The sequence below is a fragment of the Anopheles cruzii genome, chromosome 3 (genome assembly GCF_943734635.1).
Source record: "Anopheles cruzii chromosome 3, idAnoCruzAS_RS32_06, whole genome shotgun sequence".
In the NCBI taxonomy this organism is placed as follows: Eukaryota; Metazoa; Arthropoda; class Insecta; order Diptera; family Culicidae; genus Anopheles; species Anopheles cruzii.
The window spans coordinates 43,575,165-43,593,535 of NC_069145.1; the positions used below are offsets into that span (position 1 = coordinate 43,575,165).

Consider the following 18,371-nt stretch of genomic DNA (forward strand, 5'->3'; position numbering starts at 1 on the left):
AACTACCCCCAAACACCAGGCTCAACTGGTTCTAGCACCGGCGCCGGCACTCTGGCACTACGTTGGAGGATTTCAACGACTGGATGAAGGAGCTCACCAGCGCCGCCTGCCTAGGGGTAAAACCAATGGGCAAAGATGACCGCCCCGCCCGCCACCAGGGTGAGACGCAGGGACGAAGAGACCGCGGCGGGACCCGATACGCGACGCTAAACGTGCATACGTCGAACGCACGCCACGACAAAGGGCCGCGTGAGAACATAACGGCGGAGACGCGCTGTCCGGTATGCCACGAAGGCTGTACTAGCATCGATACCTGCAAGAAGTTCGGCGATATGGACGTCCCCGCTCGCTGGGGGCTGAATAAGGCGCAATGGCATGTGCAGAACGTGCCTCAAAAACCACCACAGTCCGTGTCGTGTGGAGCAAAGGTGCACTAAAGAAGGCTGCGGCCGCAAACACCACGACCTACTCCACGACGACAACTATTGGGCGCAGAAGACCGCGACCACGAGTGTCGAGAAAATCGCCAAATGCAATACCCACAGCACGCAGTCCGACAGCGCCTTGCTAAAATACATTCCGGTGACCCTCCACGCCAACGGGAGGCAAGTAAACACGATGGCCCTACTCGACGATGGCTCAATGTCAACATTCGTCGAACGCGCGCTACTCAAGGAGCAAGGAGTATCGGGGAAGCCACGACCGCTCTGTATAGCATGGACCGGAGAGCAGCAGCGTTATGAGGGTAATTCAGTTGAGCTGCCACTCAAGATTTCTGGACAGCAACACGACGCCACGAGGGCAGCAGAGGTCAGCGATTCAGCAGCGTCACCAGCGGACACAGTGCTACCGATGTGGTCGTTCGCACAATCCGGCTACCTGCCCAGCAAGGAATTGGAAGTGTTTCGTGTGCGAAAAAATGGATCATGTGTCAACTATGTGTCGTCGTGAGAGGAAACCAAATCGATGTACGAGTAGTGGTCAGATGAGAAGATTGCATCAAGCTATAGATAAGCAACCGGAGATAATAACTCTCACATGTGCAGGAACTCAAATTGAGCAAAATGATAGAGCCAGAATATGAAAAAGAAATTGCAACGAAATTTCCAAACTTAGTAAAAATCGTAAACACACCCATAGAAGGGTTTGAAGAAAATTTGGTGTTAAAGGAAAATTACTGTCCAATTTTTCATAAGGCATACCCAGTGCCGTTTTCCATATTAGAAGAAGTGGGGAAAAATTTGGACAAAATGGTAGAGGAAGGAGTTTTAGTACCTACCAAGACATCGGAATGGGCCAGCCCGATAGTAATAGTGGAAAAAAAAGAAAATGGCTCAGTTCGCCTATGTCTTGATGGTAAGGCATCGATAAATAGGTACTTGTCAATGGAATTACCATTACCAAACATAGTCACGAAGTCAAAAAAGTCAAAAAGAAAGTCAAAAGTCAGTCAAAAAAAGAAGTCACGGATAAGGGTATCAAACCATTACAGTCGAACGTAAAAGCAATAAGGAATGCACCAGTACCCGAAAATATTAGTCAACTACAAGCATTTTTAGGGTTGATCAATTACTATCATAGGTTCATGCCAAACTTGTCGGCAGAATTGTATCCACTGTATCAGTTACTACGAAAAGATCAAAAGTTTGAATGGAACAACGCTTGTCAGAAAGCATTTGAAAAGTCAAAATCAATGTTATGCGAAGATAATGTACTAGTTTCCTACGACCGTGAGAAACAAATTGTGCTACAAGCAGATGCGAGTCCGTATGGGGTAGGAGCTATATTGTCGCATATTATAAATGGCACCGAGAAGCCAGTCATGTTTGCATCAGCATCGCTCTCTGCTGCGCAAAAAAATTATGCTCAGGTGCATAAAGAAGCACTTGCAGTAATGTTCGGAGTCAAGAGATTCCATAACTACTTGTATGGGAAGAAATTTACATTGGTAACTGACAATAGTGGAGTGAAGGAGATTTTTAACCCTACTAAGTGTACCTCACAAATAGCGGTCGCTAGGCTACAAAGGTGGTCCTTGACGTTAGCTAATTATGAGTATAAAATTGTACATAGAGCTGGGAAATTAATGAATAATGTTGACGCACTATCACGTTTGCCTTGAGCAGAGGAAAATAAAATAGAAGACACAAAGTTAGGCATAAAAAATTTGCAAGAGAATGTCATAGATCTCGAAACAGTCAAGAAATATCAGAGGGCGGACCCGGAGCTTAGAAAAATTTTCGAAATGGTCAAAAATGGATGGGTAAAACAAGTGGAACCACATTTAAAAGTCTATCTAAAGCTCACGCCGCATTTTGGAGTAGAAGATGGCGTATTATATTTCGATGAGCGGGTAGTAGTACCGGAAAAATTGAAAGGGCAACTACTACATAAATTTCGTGAAAGTCACGAAGGGATAGTCAGAATGAAAATGCGAGTCAGGCAATACCTGTGGTGGAGACAAATGGATAGAGATATAATGAATTTTGTACAGCAATGCCAGATATGTCAGTGGCGTCAACCTGTAGAGAAGGAAAAAGTCATAACAAAATGGAAAGCAGCCAGCCAGCCGTTTGAGAGGATTCACATAGACCTTTTTTATTTTGAATCTCGCACGTTTTTGATAATTGTGGATGCTTTCACAAAGTTTATAGATATTAGGTTATTGAATATGTCAAAAACAGCAGATGTGCTAGAGCAACTAGAAAATTTTTTTGCTTTTTTTGGAAATCCTAAGGAGTTAGTGTCGGACAATGGTCCACCATTCAATTCAGAAGCATTTTGTAATTTTTTGAGGAAAGAAGGTATTAAAGTCACGAAATCTCCCGCATATCATCCCCAGTCAAATGGTTTAGCAGAGAGAGGAGTCAGAACGGTAAAGGAAGTCTTGAATAAATTTCTGTTAGATGAGAGGATTAAACCATTACCATTAAGTAGGAAAATAAATAAGTTCCTACGAAATTATAGAAACACTCCTCATTCGGTGACAAAGGTCGCACCAATCAAGCAAATCCTGGCATACAAACCTAGGACAGAGTTCAGAACACTAAATCCCTTAAAGCAGGAAGAGAGGGATACGGAAGTCGTGCAAATAGAAAAGCCAAGAGATTGTCCTAGAGGAAATAAGTCGAATGAGAATGTCAAACGCAAAGCTCGAACGTATAAATATGGAGAAAGTGTTCTGTATAGAAACCATTTTAAGGAGCTGCTGCGATGGATACCAGCAAAGGTTCTAAAACAAATGAGTCCCACTACTTATATTATTAACATTCAAGGAAACGCTAGATTAGTACACGAAAATCAATTAAGAAAATATCATAGTCCTGAGCTACTAGTCGACCGCAGTGTTATTGATAAGAAAGTAGAGCAAAATATCGAGATACAGGACTATAGTAGGAAACGGAAAAGAAGCGAGTCACAGTCTCCAGAAATAAGGAGATCGGATAGACTAAAAAACAAAAAGAGACCGAACTATGGTAAATAATGTAAACCAAGTTTAGAGGGGAGAATGTAGTGTATGTAGTATAGAAATAAGTAGTGTATGTTTTAGTATAAGCAGTGCGTGTAACCGAACAAAGCAAATACAGTCAGTCTAGTCGAGTCAGTCAAAGATGCAACAAGTGCAGCAGAGGTGCAGTCAGCGGTGCAGCAGAGGTGCAGAGCGTGGAGGAGCAATCGGTTGCTGGCGCTCCAAGTGAGGACCAGGGACGCTCGGCACCTAACTCACCGAAGTTCGGAGGAACGTTACCAAAACCCTTACCACGAGCAAATTCGGAAAATGCTCGGAAGTCGAGAGGCGATGAAGCGGTCGTTGCGGTGGGTTTGTCGTCACCTGCCGTCCTCGTCAAGCTCGAGGGCGCCAAACTCGAGAAGGAGAGCCTCACGACCAAGTTCAAGCACTTCATAAAAGATCACGGCCACACGCGTGTCGACACGCCCGAGAATCTGTCACCACTCACTGCCGCCGTCGGTGCTGCTAGTGCGCACCGGAAGCAACGCATTGTAATCGGAGACGAGAATGGGGCAGTTGTACTGGGCCCACGGCTCTCGAAAGCTGTGGGCTCTTCTCAGCTCTCGCCCGAAACGCTCGCAAAGTACCATGGCAAGTCGCGCGACGATATGGTGCGGCTCGCCCACACTCTTGAGAACGAGGTGCACTACCAAAAGCAGAAGGTGAAGGAGCTGGAGGACTATCTTGACAGTTTGCTGCTCAAGGTGATGGAATGCCATCCGAAAATACTGCAGAACCCCTACCAAAAAGCGAACCCCACCAAAAGGTACGACTCGCCGAACCGCCAATGCGCCAGTACGTCGGATGTTCTATGGTTTCGTCGATCGTCAAGCCATCCTCGTGAGTAAGCGGCACAGTTGTTCCTTCTGATTTGAGTGTTCGCAAGTTAACACGTTTCATCGCCAGGCTTGTAGTTGTTTGTTTATCGGGTGTTTCTTTTTGCTTCAGATGTTTGTGTGCATGTGCCTGTTACAGTGGAACTTCTTCCCGGCCACAAAAATATTTATTTTATTTGTTTTTCGATTTATAAACGATTATTTTTATCGAACTGAAAAAGCATATGAGGTGATCCAATGTGTTCCCTTTTCTATATTTATGTACTGTGGTGAGAGCCCATGCGTTTCGGCACTCACCGGAGGCTAGACTAGGCTAGGCTAGGAATTGCGATGAGAGGCATTCGTGCGGTAGCCACGAAAGACTACACATGGGAATTGAATAAAGTCTGAATTGAATTGTGAACTACGACATGGCGACCGTGACAGGACACGGCCCGGTGAAACAGACTGCAGTGACACCGAATGGCAAAACGAGCCTTTATTACATCCACTCTCTGGCAGTGCTCGATCAAGTATTCGCTTTATGATCATAGTGGCCACAAAACGGCGCGTGCAACTCGGACCATCTTCCACCACTGGAAAGGAGTGAAAAACGAACGTGTGTGTGTATCGCGTGTCCACAGCCGTAAAGAGACAACTTCAACGGAGCTGTAATAACAGAGAATAAACCAACACCAGAGGATCAAAGCGTGAATCCAAGTGAAGGCTCGCGATGGATAAAATAAGATAATAAGATAATAAGACGATGAGATATCCAAGTTAAGGCTGTTCCGTGTTATTCTACGTAGCGCGTTAAATAATGTGTTAACTAATCGCGGTGCAAATCGAAAACGTGAGATAGTCCACACCAGCCAATTCGTCTCACCACACCTTCCCCCTTAGTCAGCGCCGGATCATCGAGTTTAGCGTGTTGTTTTTCGTTGGTGCTGCGTTGGGGCTCGCGCGTATTTGGTGTATTTTAAGTAAGTTTTCAGACTCACAATCGGTTGAAAAGGACACAAAACATCCAGCAAAGAACGTGGCCATGGAAGATTCAGCAGAAAGGACGCGGGCGAAGCAGTTGCAGTCGAAAAAAGTGTGTCGTTTTTGTCTCGCGGAAGATGCTCCGCTGCAATCCATCTTCGCGAATGCTGTGGAATCGAATAATAAACCCACGACGCCACTGACGCTGCAGATAATGGGCTGCGTGTCCATCGAGGTTTTCCCGGAGGACGGCATGCCAGGATTTATTTGCCGACACTGTCGCTTTCTGATGGATCGCTGCTATCAGTTCAAGGAGGTTTGTAAAAAGGCGGACTCGAAGCTAAAATCCTACCTCATCACGGGCGTTTGGCCAGAGAAGCTCGCTCTTCCGAAATTACTTTCTCCGCCGAGCCCCTCGAAGCCAACCCACTTGTTAAACACCTTGCCGAAAGCGAAAAGTTCGGCAGACATTACACCAACGACGGAAGCCGCGACAGAAGAGGAAAAGAAACCGCCGCGGGCCGTTCAGCTTAATTTGACGGAGAGGCCAAAACCTAAACAAGCGATTCCACAGAATGCGGGCTCGAAGCGAGTGTTGCCTACGTTAGAAATCCAGTCTGATCGGGTTGGTCCACTGGTGACCTCGACACCGATCGTGCGGCGTGTGCTGAATACAGCAAAGGCTGCACAAAGTCAGCCGAAAGCTGCGTCTTCGCAGTCTCCGGTGCTTTTGTGGTTGCCTGCGAAGAAAATCGAGAAAAAATGCAAAAATGCAAGTACATTGAAGGTTGAGGTAATCGAGACCGGTCCCTTGCAGACTAAGGCCTCGCCAGGTCAGGCGGAAACACGCTCCATTAACCATCAGCAGGAGCCGGGAGAAAGACGTGCTGCGTGCAAAATATCTTACACCTTCAGAAAGTAACCAAACAAAAAAAAAACACTGAGTCAAAAATGACTACCATTTTAGAAATAGTAAGGATTATTCCCGCGCTACTGCCGCAGTATAGCGGAGAAGGAGATAAATTAAACAGCACTATCGCTGCCCTCAAAGCCCTTAAAATCCTCATTAACGACACTAACCAGGAAGTAGCGGTCCAAGTGATACTTTCTCGGTTCGAAGGGAAGGCACGATCAGCAATCGGGGACAACCCGTTAAATATAGATGAGATAATTCATAAATTAAACGAAAAATGTAAAGTATCTATAGCCCCGGAAACGGTTGTAGCGAAACTTAATGCAACAAAGCAAAATGGCGAATTGGCTAAGTTCACAGAGACAATCGAGCAACTCACACTACAATTAGAACGAGCGTACATCGATGAAAATGTACCGGTTGAAACAGCAAGCAGAATGTCCGTCAAAGCAGGGGTGAAAGCGATAGCATCAGGAGTAAGGAACCACGAAACCAGCCTCCTTCTGAGGGCTGGACAATTCTCGACCCTGTCGGCGGCAATAGAAAAGGTCAGCGAAAACGATCAATTTAAACCCGAAACCGCCAACGTCCTCCATTTCCGTACCCAAGATTATAGAGGTAACGCAGGAAACACAAGATACCAAAACTAACCAGAATGAGACTAGATCTCGACGAATACAATTTTGAAATCCAACACATTAAAGGACAAGCGAACGTATGCACGGATGCATTGTCCAGAATAAATATGAATTCAGAACAGCTTAAAGAAATTGCCGTTATGCTAGCACAAACTAGATCAATGACCAGCGCTTCTAAACCCGGAATGATCAACCGAGTTTACGAAGTCGTGAGTCCGGAAGAAACATATAAAGTGCAAAAACTATCGACTCATATACAAAAAAAGGGAAACCATTCAATTTTAAATTACAAGGTGACGTCACCGAATCAAAAGAAAATTTTAAATGAGTCAACGATGACAATCTATCCACAAGAAAACTCGACACTAGAGTTGATGTTTTTAGGATTAGAAAATATGCTACGGGACTGCAGCCCTAAAGTAGCTATCGAAATTGGAGACCCCATATTTGAAATTTTTCCTTTAGCAACATTTAAAGCAGTAGGAGTGAAATCTTTGAAAAAAATAGAAATTCTTATTTACAATGCACCCCGCATACTTGAAAACAAAGACGAAATTCAGGAAATACTATTTAACAACCACGACACAAAAATAGCAGGACATCCAGGACAAGTAAAGATGTAAAAAAAAAAAATTAAAATTATTTTACTACTGGAAAAACATGCGGAAAACAATCCGAACGTATATACAAAATTGCTCTCAATGCCAGCAAAACAAAACATTTAAAAATACAAGAGAACCCCTAACTAAGACTGACACACCACCCCAACCATTCCATACCGTTGCAATAGATACAGTTGGTCCGCTACCAATATCCGACAAAGGTAATAGGTATCTACTCACCTTCCAATGCGAGTTCAGTAAATACATAATACTAACTCCTATGGTTGACAAGAAAGCAACTACAATTGCCAAGCAGTTTGTGGAGAGTCTATTACTAATATATGGGCCAATAGAAAAAATTAAAACAGATCTCGGAACGGAATTCAAGAACGAAATTTTTCAAGAAGTTAACAAGTTTCTAAACATTAAACACAGTTTTTCAACGGCGTACCATCCACAAACAATGGGTATGCTCGAAAGAAACCACAAAACATTAAATGAATACCTAAGATCGTTCTTAAACGAATCAAGAAACGACTGGGACGAAATAGCCAAATATTATGCTTTCGCTTACAACACGTTACCTGGGACTGATATGATACACTCTCCATTTGAGTTAATATTCGGAAAACAATGTAGATTACCCGATGCTATCGAAAGCCACCCTTCACCAATCTATAACACGGAACAATATTATAAAGAACTAAAAAACAAACTTAGTAAAGCCTACGAAATAGCAAAAGTATGCATCGAAAAATGTAAAACAAAACGAATCGAATATTATAATCTAAAGAGCAAAGAATCAAAGGTGTCTATAGGAGACCTCGTTTGGTTAGAGAATAACGCACGCCATAAATTAGATAAATTGAGAACAGGGCCTTACAAAATTATTAAAATTAACACCCCAAACGTAACAATACAAAATACCCTTAAGATACAGGATGAGCAAAAAGTTCATATGAGCAGAATAAGAAAGTATAACGCCAAGCTTCCCGAAGGGGGAGGATGATTAAACCACTCCCGTTGGTTCCCTAAGGGGGAAGGTGTGGTGAGAGCCCATGCGTTTCGGCACTCACCGGAGGCTAGACTAGGCTAGGCTAGGAATTGCGATGAGAGGCATTCGTGCGGTAGCCACGAAAGACTACACATGGGAATTGAATAAAGTCTGAATTGAATTGTGAACTACGACAGTACCGTTTGAAGAAAAATGTGAAAAGTTATTGTGTTCGGAAAGGGAGAGTGACAATTGTACACCGTCATACTGTAATGTGGCCTTTTTATTGTAATATAAAATTTCTATAAAAACTTGTTGCATCTTTGACTGACTCGACTAGACTGACTGTATTTGCTTTGTTCGGTTACACGCACTGCTTATACTAATACATACACTACTTATTTCTATACTACATACACTACAGCACCCACAGGCTCAATGTTGGGTTGACGCTATCGAGTCTGTGCAGAGAAGATTTACAAGAGTTGCCCTAGCCAAAACGGGTTGGCACTCTTTCAGTAATCTTCCTAGTTATAATGTTCGTTGTCTTTTGCTTGGTATTCGTCCTCTTAATCACGCGGAAGATGCCCAACGCCAAGGAGAGACAGATTGTGCTCATCGGCGACGACAATCTTTCAGTCTTTCGGTGGCCGATGGGCGTAATTATTCGAGTCTACGCCGGCCCGGACGGGGCCAATCGGGTTGCAGACGTGAAGACCGGTAGCAGGGTGTACCGGCGGAACGTACGCTTGCTCGCCCATCTGCCTATCGCTGCTACTCCCGACGATCCTGATGACGCAGCTACGTGCAGCCAAGTCGTGAACGAGCCATCAGTATCGGGTGCCAGAGCTACGTGCGATGGGGTGGCGGAAGAGCAAACCCGGCCGGAGGGCGCGGCTACGTGCGACGCCGCCTCGGGAGAACCGCCCGCTATCGTGACAGTAGACGAGTCGTCCCAAGGATGGACGCCTCCGTCCCGCAGGAGGAGGATGGCTGAGCACAAGCATGTGCTAAAAAATCCGCTTGGGGGCCCCATTGCGACTGATAACGCGTCGCGTCAGTCGTGGCGATAACGGTCAGGCGTCAGGTAACGGCCAGGTATCATTGCGGACACGCGACTGACCGGATACCGCCAGTAAAAAAGCCCTGGTGAGTGCTGAGTGCCCTGCGTTGGTGAATCGGGACTCACCCGTTATCGGGCTCGTACGATCGAGGCCGATATCGATCGGGCTCTTTCTTCTCGCGACCGTTCGTTAATCAACGCGGATTAAGAATCGTGTCGTGGATCGAATTCAATATCGAAGCCATAAGAGAAAGCAACCTGTGCAACAACAGGCACCTTAAAAAAGCGGCAATCAAAGACTTACCTTACTTCGACGGCCAAGCTAAGGAATGGCCAAAATTCAAGATAGCCTACGAACAATCCAATCGAGACGCGGGGTTCGACGACTCGGAAAACTGGAACGCCTACAAAAATGTCATAAAGGTAAAGCGGAACGGAGCGTATAGCCCCTCTTCTTAGATCCGTCCAACGTACGCTTAATCATGGCACGCCTAGAAGAGCAATTCGGTAGATCGGAGCACGTCTATTAAGAACTGCTACAAGAAGTAACAAGAACTTGAGTTTGACTACGGAACTAGTGCCCAGTGAACAATTTTGAGTGCCCGAGGTACCCCTCCGCCTGAGGAAGAGACGAGGAAGGTGAAACCGAACCCCCGCTGCCTGCGCGAGGAAGAGAAAAGGCGATGGGGAGGCGAGCGGGCCGGTTCATGAGGGTCCGCTCGTGGGCAGCGGCGGAAAAGAGCGGAAGAAACCACGAGAGGAGGGAGATTCATGCGCGAGCTTGTGGGTTTGAATTACTTGGAGATGGAAGGGCAGAAGAACCGAGACGGGCCGAACGCGAGCTTGTGGGTTTCATTTACCCGGAGAGGGAAGGGCGGAAGGGCGAAGCGAACGCGAGCATGTGGAAGACGAACGAATGAGAAAAAGGAAAAGGAATAGAAAAAAAGAGACAGCGAGGTCGAGAAAAAATTCTAAGTCCGAGATTAATTTTCCAGTCAATTTTGTGTCCCGGGTGAAGTGGAAGTGCGTGCTTTTCGTTCCATCATGTATGATGCTGATAGAAATAATAAAGGTAAGTTTATTGGACAGTGTTCCGTAATGTTCAAATAATGTGCAAAAGTTTTCACTTTGCTCGTTTCAGATGTCCAACTAAACTATGGATGGGATTCCAACACAAAACATGCAACAACAAGTGTCTGCGTCGTCATCAAGCATTATCCGCACCGCATCATACCGATAGTGAAAAGTGAGAGTGAGAGTGATCCAAAGAAAAGAGATAGAAAATATACCGATTCGGAACCGATCAAAAACACGAACTATTTTATTTGGGGTCAGGAAAGAAGAGAAAGAAAATGGGGGAATACGAAGAAAGAGAGGGGACACATAGGAAAGAGGGAGAGAGACAAGGGGCACGCTCGAGAGTTCATTTTTCGCGTTCCTTCAGTTGGGCCCTTTCGCGAACCATTGGCGAACCACAGCAAGCGACCCATAAAGAAATCGTATAGGATCGTAAACGAACCGTCAGATGGAACGTGAAATTTCGGGCTCGGGCACTCAAAATTGTTCACTGGGTGAGCAAACTCCCATTCGACTACCAAGTCAAATGGATAGAACACCAACGCGGCCTAGAACCACGCAAAACGATTACGCTCGAAGACTTTAGCTCTTGGTTAACCCCTATCACAAACAGCATTAGACTGCTGCCAAATTACACGAACCGAAAATCAGTTAATCTCCAAAATACCCCGGCAACCAAAGAATTGGAAGGCAACCACAGGTCTAGACCTGCATGGCGGGTGTTCGATATCATGATAGATTGATAGTATAGATAGAGAGTAATCCTCCCGAAGGCCCGCGGGTGATAGAGTGAGAGAAAAGGAGCCACGAAAGCCACTCACGGAGCACTCCCGCTTGTGAAAACTAACGAAATCCCTTGGCCTATAAAAGCACGTGCTTTAGTTGATAAGTTCTCTTCTTAAAATACACAACGTAGGAAAGTGACCCGCTCGCTTTATTCAGTTCCCAAATTCCCATTTTTCGACGATATCCCAGCTCGTGACCCAACATTTTGGTGCCGTGATCAGGATTTGTGTGTGAAGAAAATTTGCGCGTGAATAGATTTGTGCGTGAATAGGTTTTGTGCGTTAGTGTGAGAATGCCGCCGAAGAATTCTAAGATTCAGAAGGAAGAAGACTCTAGTGAGTTTGTGAAACAACTGGAAGCTGAAAATGTCGAGCTGCGCAACAGCTCGAAAACGTAATTGTTCCCGCTCCCGTCCCCGCTGAGAAGGCGACAGTTCCCGCTTCGAAGGAGCCCGTCATTGCGCTGCGATCCCCGGTCACGGAGGAGATAGACCGAATGCGCAGGATGATGGGGCCCGAGGTATGGAGCGAGACAAATGAAAAAGAGCACGTGCCGAACCTAACCTCATTATTCGGCAACTTGCCGGTACCCGACCACATGCTTCAACGAGGAGAGCGATGCCTTACACCGGCCGAAAGAGAGGCACGAAAGGCCATGGGCCGAGAATTGCCGTCCTTCGACGGTAACCTGGCAGAATGGCCGCTCTTTATCGCAACCTACATGCAGACAACGATCGCCGGTGCATATTCGGCAAGATGAAAATATGATCCGCCTGCGAAATTGCCTCAAGGGCGCGGCGTATGACGCGGTAGCTGGAAGCCTAATGTTGCCAGAAGCGCTGCCCAGAGTGCTAGACACCCTTGAAATGCTGTTCGGGAGGCCGGAGATCCTTATTCAAGCATTGTTGGAAAAGATCAGGAAAGTCCTGGCACCATGCGCAGAGCGCCTAGAAACGCTGTGCGACTTTGCGCTTGCGGTGCGCAGTTTCAGCGATCATTTGATCGCAGCTGGGCAAAGGAGCCACCTAGAGAACCCGGTATTGTTAATGGAACTAGTAGAAAAGCTGCCAGCGCATGTGCGGTTGTCGTGGGGCAACCATCTCACGGGAACCAAGACAGCCGCAAATTTGGCGAGCTTCAGCGAGTTCATGTTTGGAGTGGCGCGTTCGGTAAGCAAAGTAACGCTTTACACCGGACTCAGCGAGAAGCCTAGGCAAAAGAAAGAGAGAGAGCGAACGGCGAACAGAAGCTTCTGCCATGCCGCCGTGACCCAACCCGATCCCGTTGAACGACAAGGAGAGAATAGTGAAACCCAAGGACGAAACGACCCGCCGAAGACTGGATTTCAACAACCCGAGAGCAAACAAAAATTGTTTCCCCCATGCCCTGCCTGCGCAAGGGACAGGCATTCGATCATAAGTTGCGAAGTTTTCCAACGAATGACCGACGCAGATCGACTGCGCGTGATCCACGAAAAAAGGTTGTGCCGCAATTGCTTCAGGAACGACCATTTTGTTCGTTTCTGCCAATCTGCCTTCTCCTGTAGACTGTGCAAACAACGACATCATAGTTTGCTGCACACGCATACGTCGAACCCCCGGTACCCGCTTCGCTCGCAGTGTCTGCGGCTGCAACGCACACCAACGGTAGCAGAATCTCGACAGCGAGTACGGCTGTACCCACGACCAGCAAACCCGTAATTTTGTCCACCGCAATCGTTATCATTATCGATGGATACGGACAAGAACATCTTGCTAGAGCGTTGTTGGATTCGGGTTCCCAACCGAATATTATGAGTGAGCGATTGTACCAACGCTTGCACATCCCGCGCAAAACGAGAAACGTACCCATAGTTGGAGTGGATGGCACACAGACGAATGCCAAGCACTCTGTCGAAGCTGAATTGCGCTCGCGGCATTCCAATTTAAGATTGCGCATGGAATTTTTGCTGTTTAAAAGAGTCTCCGGCGATACCCCCGCATTTTCTTTCCCTACGACGCCGTTGGAGATTCCCGAGCACCTTGCATTGGCCGATCCGGAGTTCAACACTACAAGTAACATCGATCTTATTATTGGAGCGGCCCACTTTTACGATCTGCTGAAGGGCGGTAGAATACGGCTCGCGTCAGGGACGCTTACTTTAGTTGAAAGTTATTTGGGATGGATCGTAGCTGGGCAAGCAGCAATCCCCCTCTTCAATGCGCCCCTCACCTGCAACACTGCCCAAATCGAATCGATAGATGAAAGGATGGAAAAGTTTTGGAAGCTTGAGGAAGTAAATGCTTCGAATTATTCTGTGGATGAGCAACGCTGTGAAGAGTTCTATCGCGAAACCACACATCGTGACAACGATGGCCGATATATTGTGCGATTGCCTAGGCATCCAGAATTTAACCAAAGGCACGGAGATTCAAAGAAAACTGCCCTGAAATGCTTTCACGGCTTAGAACGCATGTTAGAAAGAAAGCCCGAAGTAAAGGTGAAGGTACAGGATTCAACCCAAACAAAAAGAGAAATGTTGTCCACCATTGCTCAACTGTACGACCCGCTGGAATTAGTATCCCCCGTAGTTGTTCAAGCGAAGCTTCTGATGCAGCATCTGTGGCTGCTGTCCTTAGGCTGGGACGATGAATTAACCCCCGATATTAAACCAAAGTGGAAGATCTTTCTAGATGAACTCCCCGCTTTGTCTAACTTTCGTACCGATCGACATGCCCTCATTTCACATTGCGAGAGCGCGGAGCTTCACACGTTTGCAGATGCCTCCAAAGATGCATACGGAGCTTGTGTGTACATTCGCTCGGAAAACAGAAATGGTGAAGTGAAGATTAGCCTCTTGGCATCAAAGACGAAAGTAGCCCCGCTGAAACAGATCAGCATTCCGCGGCTTGAACTGTGTGCAGCCCTCATAGCATCCCGCTTGTACGACAAGGTGGTGGCCGCCCTTGACCAAAATTTTGCCCAAAAATACTTTTGGTCGGATTCTACTGTCGTGCTACAATGGCTTAGGTCTCGGCCCTCGGACATGGAAAACATTCGTAGCCAACCGCATCTCCGAGATACAATCTACTACGCACGGATGCACGTGGCTGCATGTGAGTGGAAATGAGAACCCGAACGAAAAAATCACTCAATTTTTCATTTTTCTAGCCGCAGATCTCAACCCGTGAGACCACCCCTCTCACTATGGCCAGGATTGTGTTAAGAGACTGAAATGGTCCTCGCTTAACCCAATCCCCATACTGAGAACTCGCCTCTTAACCCAATAATTGACTTCTTAACCCAAAAACTTTTGAGAGCCCGTGAGCGATTTTCCTTTACATATTTCTATGTTTTCTTTCTTTCTCTCCTCTCCCACACATTGAACTGTCAAATCGTTCGCTGTTGTAAACAAAATGTTTCATTTATTCAGTATAATATTAACAATATTTCTGCACTTGTTTAACTTTTTTGTTTCCACCATGCACTTTTCACTACGCTCTACGTGTATATTTAGCACTACGCCGCAGCATTTCATTTATCCGCTGTATCGTCATTGCATCGTTCGCTGGCTTCGCTGCGTCGCTGGCATCCAATGGCACGATGACACTACTCGGCTAAAAATGTAAACAAATGCGATGCACTTTCACTATTTATAAATAAATACTTATCGAGAAATGCTTCACGATGCTTAAATTTACTTACCGAAATAAGCAACAGCTTAAAATTAACTATTAAACACTATTTTCACGTCGATGATGCGATGTCGATTTGTTTATACGTCGTGCCTTCTACGCTGAAAATTTGAACTGTTGGAAATTTCTTCTAACAGTTTGAGCGCCGGACTGGACGCTATATTAGCGTGACAGAGAGAGAAAATACTGCTCGCTGTCGCGTTCTCTTTCTGGCCTTTGGTGAGAAAAGAATTGGCTCTCAAATTATTCTTCTCAGTATGGAAAAACTGAGTTATCATTTTGTTCGGGAATCCAGCCTGCCCGAACGAAAAATTCACTCAATTTTTCATTTTTCTAGCCGCAGATTTCAACCGGTGAGACCACCCCTCTCACTATGGCCAGGATTGGGTTAAGAAACAGAGATCTACGCTTCTTAACCCAATCCCCATACTGAGAACTCGCCTCTTAACCCAATAATTGACTTCTTAACCCAAAAACTTTTGAGAGCCCGTGAGCGATTTTCCCCTATATATTTTTATTTTTTCTTTCTTTCTCTATCCTCTCCCACACATTGAACTGTCAAATCGTCGCTGTTGTAAACAAAATGTTGGATTTATTCAGTATCTTAACTTAACATTTTTTCTGCAATTATTCAACTTTTTGGCTTCCGCCATGCACTTTGCTACACTCTATGTGTAAGGTTAGCACTACATCGCAGGTTTCCAAGCATCTTTTATCATCCGCTGCATCGTAATTGCATCGTTCGCTGCGTCTCTGGCATTGAAGCAGGATGACACTGGTCGGCTAAAAATGTAAACAAATGCGGTACACTTCCACTATTTATAAGTAAATACTTATCGAGAAGTGCTTCCCGATGCTTAAATTTACTTACCGAGATAAGCAACAGCTGAAAATTAAGTATTAAACACTATTTTCACGTCGATGATGCGATGTCGATTTGTTTATACGTCTTATTTTCGACGCTTCGACCTAAACTGTTGAAAATTCTTCCAACAGTTTGAGTGCCGGACTGGACGCTATTAGCGTGACAGAGAGAGAAAATATTGCTCGCTATCGCTCTTTCTTTCTGCCCCTTGGCGAGAAAAAAATTTGCCGTGAAATTTTTCTTCTCAGTATGGAAAAACTGAGTTACCATTTTGTTCGGGTGTGGTGTGGAACCCACCGCGCTGAGCGACACTCATCGAAATGAGTGCCCGCCAGCAGGAAAACAGTACCCTAACCTCAAGGGGCGGGGCATAGCCGATCGCAACACCGATCGCAACCCCGATCACGCAAAGTCGTATAAATAGAGCAGAAATTACTGAAGAAGAGGCACTCGAGATCCACACGAGACGAGACGAGACAGTCGCGTCTAGACAGCGCTCGCGAACAGACGTGTTTTTGCCATTCGTGTTTAACAGCTCACTTGGTCAAACGGAATTTTTTTTTGGAAGACTGTGCTTCACAGGATGATTATCGCAGTTTAGCAGTCAACGAGAGCGAACACTGCTATTGTTTTCGTTTTCGAGGGAACGTGACCCATACCGAGGAGGCCGCATCGGAACGCTACCGGTTGCCGTGTTTGGGGGTGCTCGAAGTGAAGTGAATAGGAACGTTCCCATAAGCCGGAGATAAGAACGCTTATTTATGGTGGATAGGTGTTGAAAGTGCAGTGTGCGGAAGGTGGAAACTTTTATAAGTTGAAGAGTACGGATAGGTTTCTTTGAAAGGTTACTTTAAAAAGGTAAAAGGTTTCTTGAAATGGGAAAGAGTGCCTAGAAAGTGTTCGGACCCCTGACCAGTGAAAGGTTGGCGTCAGGGCCTGGAGTAGAAACATGATCTCTCTTGTGGAATAAGGCACGCGCAGGATAGGAGCGATTTTCATATACCGGTATACGGAGGGAGAATCATTGATAGGTCTTGTAAAGTGCAATGCGCAGAAGGTGGAAGCCTTTTTGAGTGCAGAAAGTGGGTACGGTTTCTGGTGTCTGTAGTTAGATAAAGCGCATAGATGGTAGGAACATGAAAGGTTTAACAATATGTGAAAAGTGCCCAGAAAGTGCTTTCCTTTTTTTCGCGTCCCTAACCTGTAAAATTTGGCGTCAGTAGTAGAGACACGATCATTCTTGTTTTTTGCGAGTAGGAAAGGCCCACCCAGGAGTAGTCCGTTAAAGTGAAGAGAGGACCAAGTAGATTTTCTGCAGAGAGCTACTCTTTGCTCCCATTCTTCCAATGGGCCCCGTTTGTCAGACTTAGTGAGCGTAGCGATTTTTGAGAGCCAGAGAGCGTAGGAGCGTAAGAGCGCAAGAGCGCAAGAGCGCAAGAGCGCAAGAGCGTAAGAACGTAAGAGTGCGAGTAGAGAGAACGGAGAGTATAGGCTGTGAAACCACGCGAGTGTGTGAAAGACCTGTGTTTGCTGTGTGTGAAGGACAGTTGAATATTTATCTAAAACGGCAAAAAGACTCAGGGGAAAGTGTGAAAGTATGTGCGTGGTATGTTTTGGTAACAGGGTAAGTACAAAATCATAGGGGAAGGAGAAGATACAACAAGTGGGTGAGTAAATAAACAAGAGAGACAGAGACAGCGGTAAACAAGAATATGTAAGTACCTTACCTTTAGAATAAGGAAAAATAAATATTTGTATAGAAATGATCTCTAGCTAATCCAGCGCTAAACTCATACACCTTAGGATAAATGTGATCATAAGCGTTATAAACGCTTAGGCCTTCTCTTTTTCATTTTACCATAGGGAACAATTACTAAAATCTGAAAACTAATTTCTCCAACCAAAATGGCAAACGCCAACAAAAACGCATCCTTTAACGACCCTACCCGCAAACTGGCACTAACCTGGAATATTAAAAGTCCAAAAAAGAGAACTGCCGAACTAGAAATACTAATACAACATCACAACCCATATATAAGGTTGGGGAAAAAGTAATCCATTATTTTTGGGTGAAATTCAAAACATTATTTAAGATACTTCCGATGGTCCGATTTACGTCAAATATGTACCGTTTTGTTGGAAAATTTGTTGTCTTTTCAAAGGTAGGCTGGTAATGCCTCTTTTGTAAAAGGCTTAGTCGTTATTGACGAAAAACTGGAGTAATCCATTTTCACAACCCTTTTTTGATCTCAGTTTTTCATCACTCAGGAAATTTTGTAATGCGGGAAAAATGTGTCATTCGCTTAGTGCAAGGTTCGGACTATACGGTGGATGCATTAAAACATCCCAAACAAAATCTCGGACTTTCTGGTGAATCACTAAAGACGTGCGTGACATTTCGTTTTCCTGATGGAACACAAAACCTCTTCCGTTGGCCGATTCTGGTCGTA

The 18,371-nt window shown here is 45.5% G+C and overlaps 1 protein-coding gene across 1 annotated transcript in view; it reads left to right on the forward strand.

Annotated features, from left to right (window-relative positions):
• Window positions 1-618: 618 nt before the first annotated feature.
• The window catches only part of LOC128270454 (uncharacterized), a 38,308-nt gene continuing 20,555 nt past the window's right edge, over window positions 619-18,371 (forward strand). Inside the window, exons 1-2 of the mRNA XM_053007850.1 lie at window positions 619-947; window positions 3,588-4,277. Of these exons, the coding sequence (XP_052863810.1) occupies window positions 619-947; window positions 3,588-4,277 (1,019 nt within the window). The remainder of the gene's footprint in view (window positions 948-3,587; window positions 4,278-18,371) is intronic.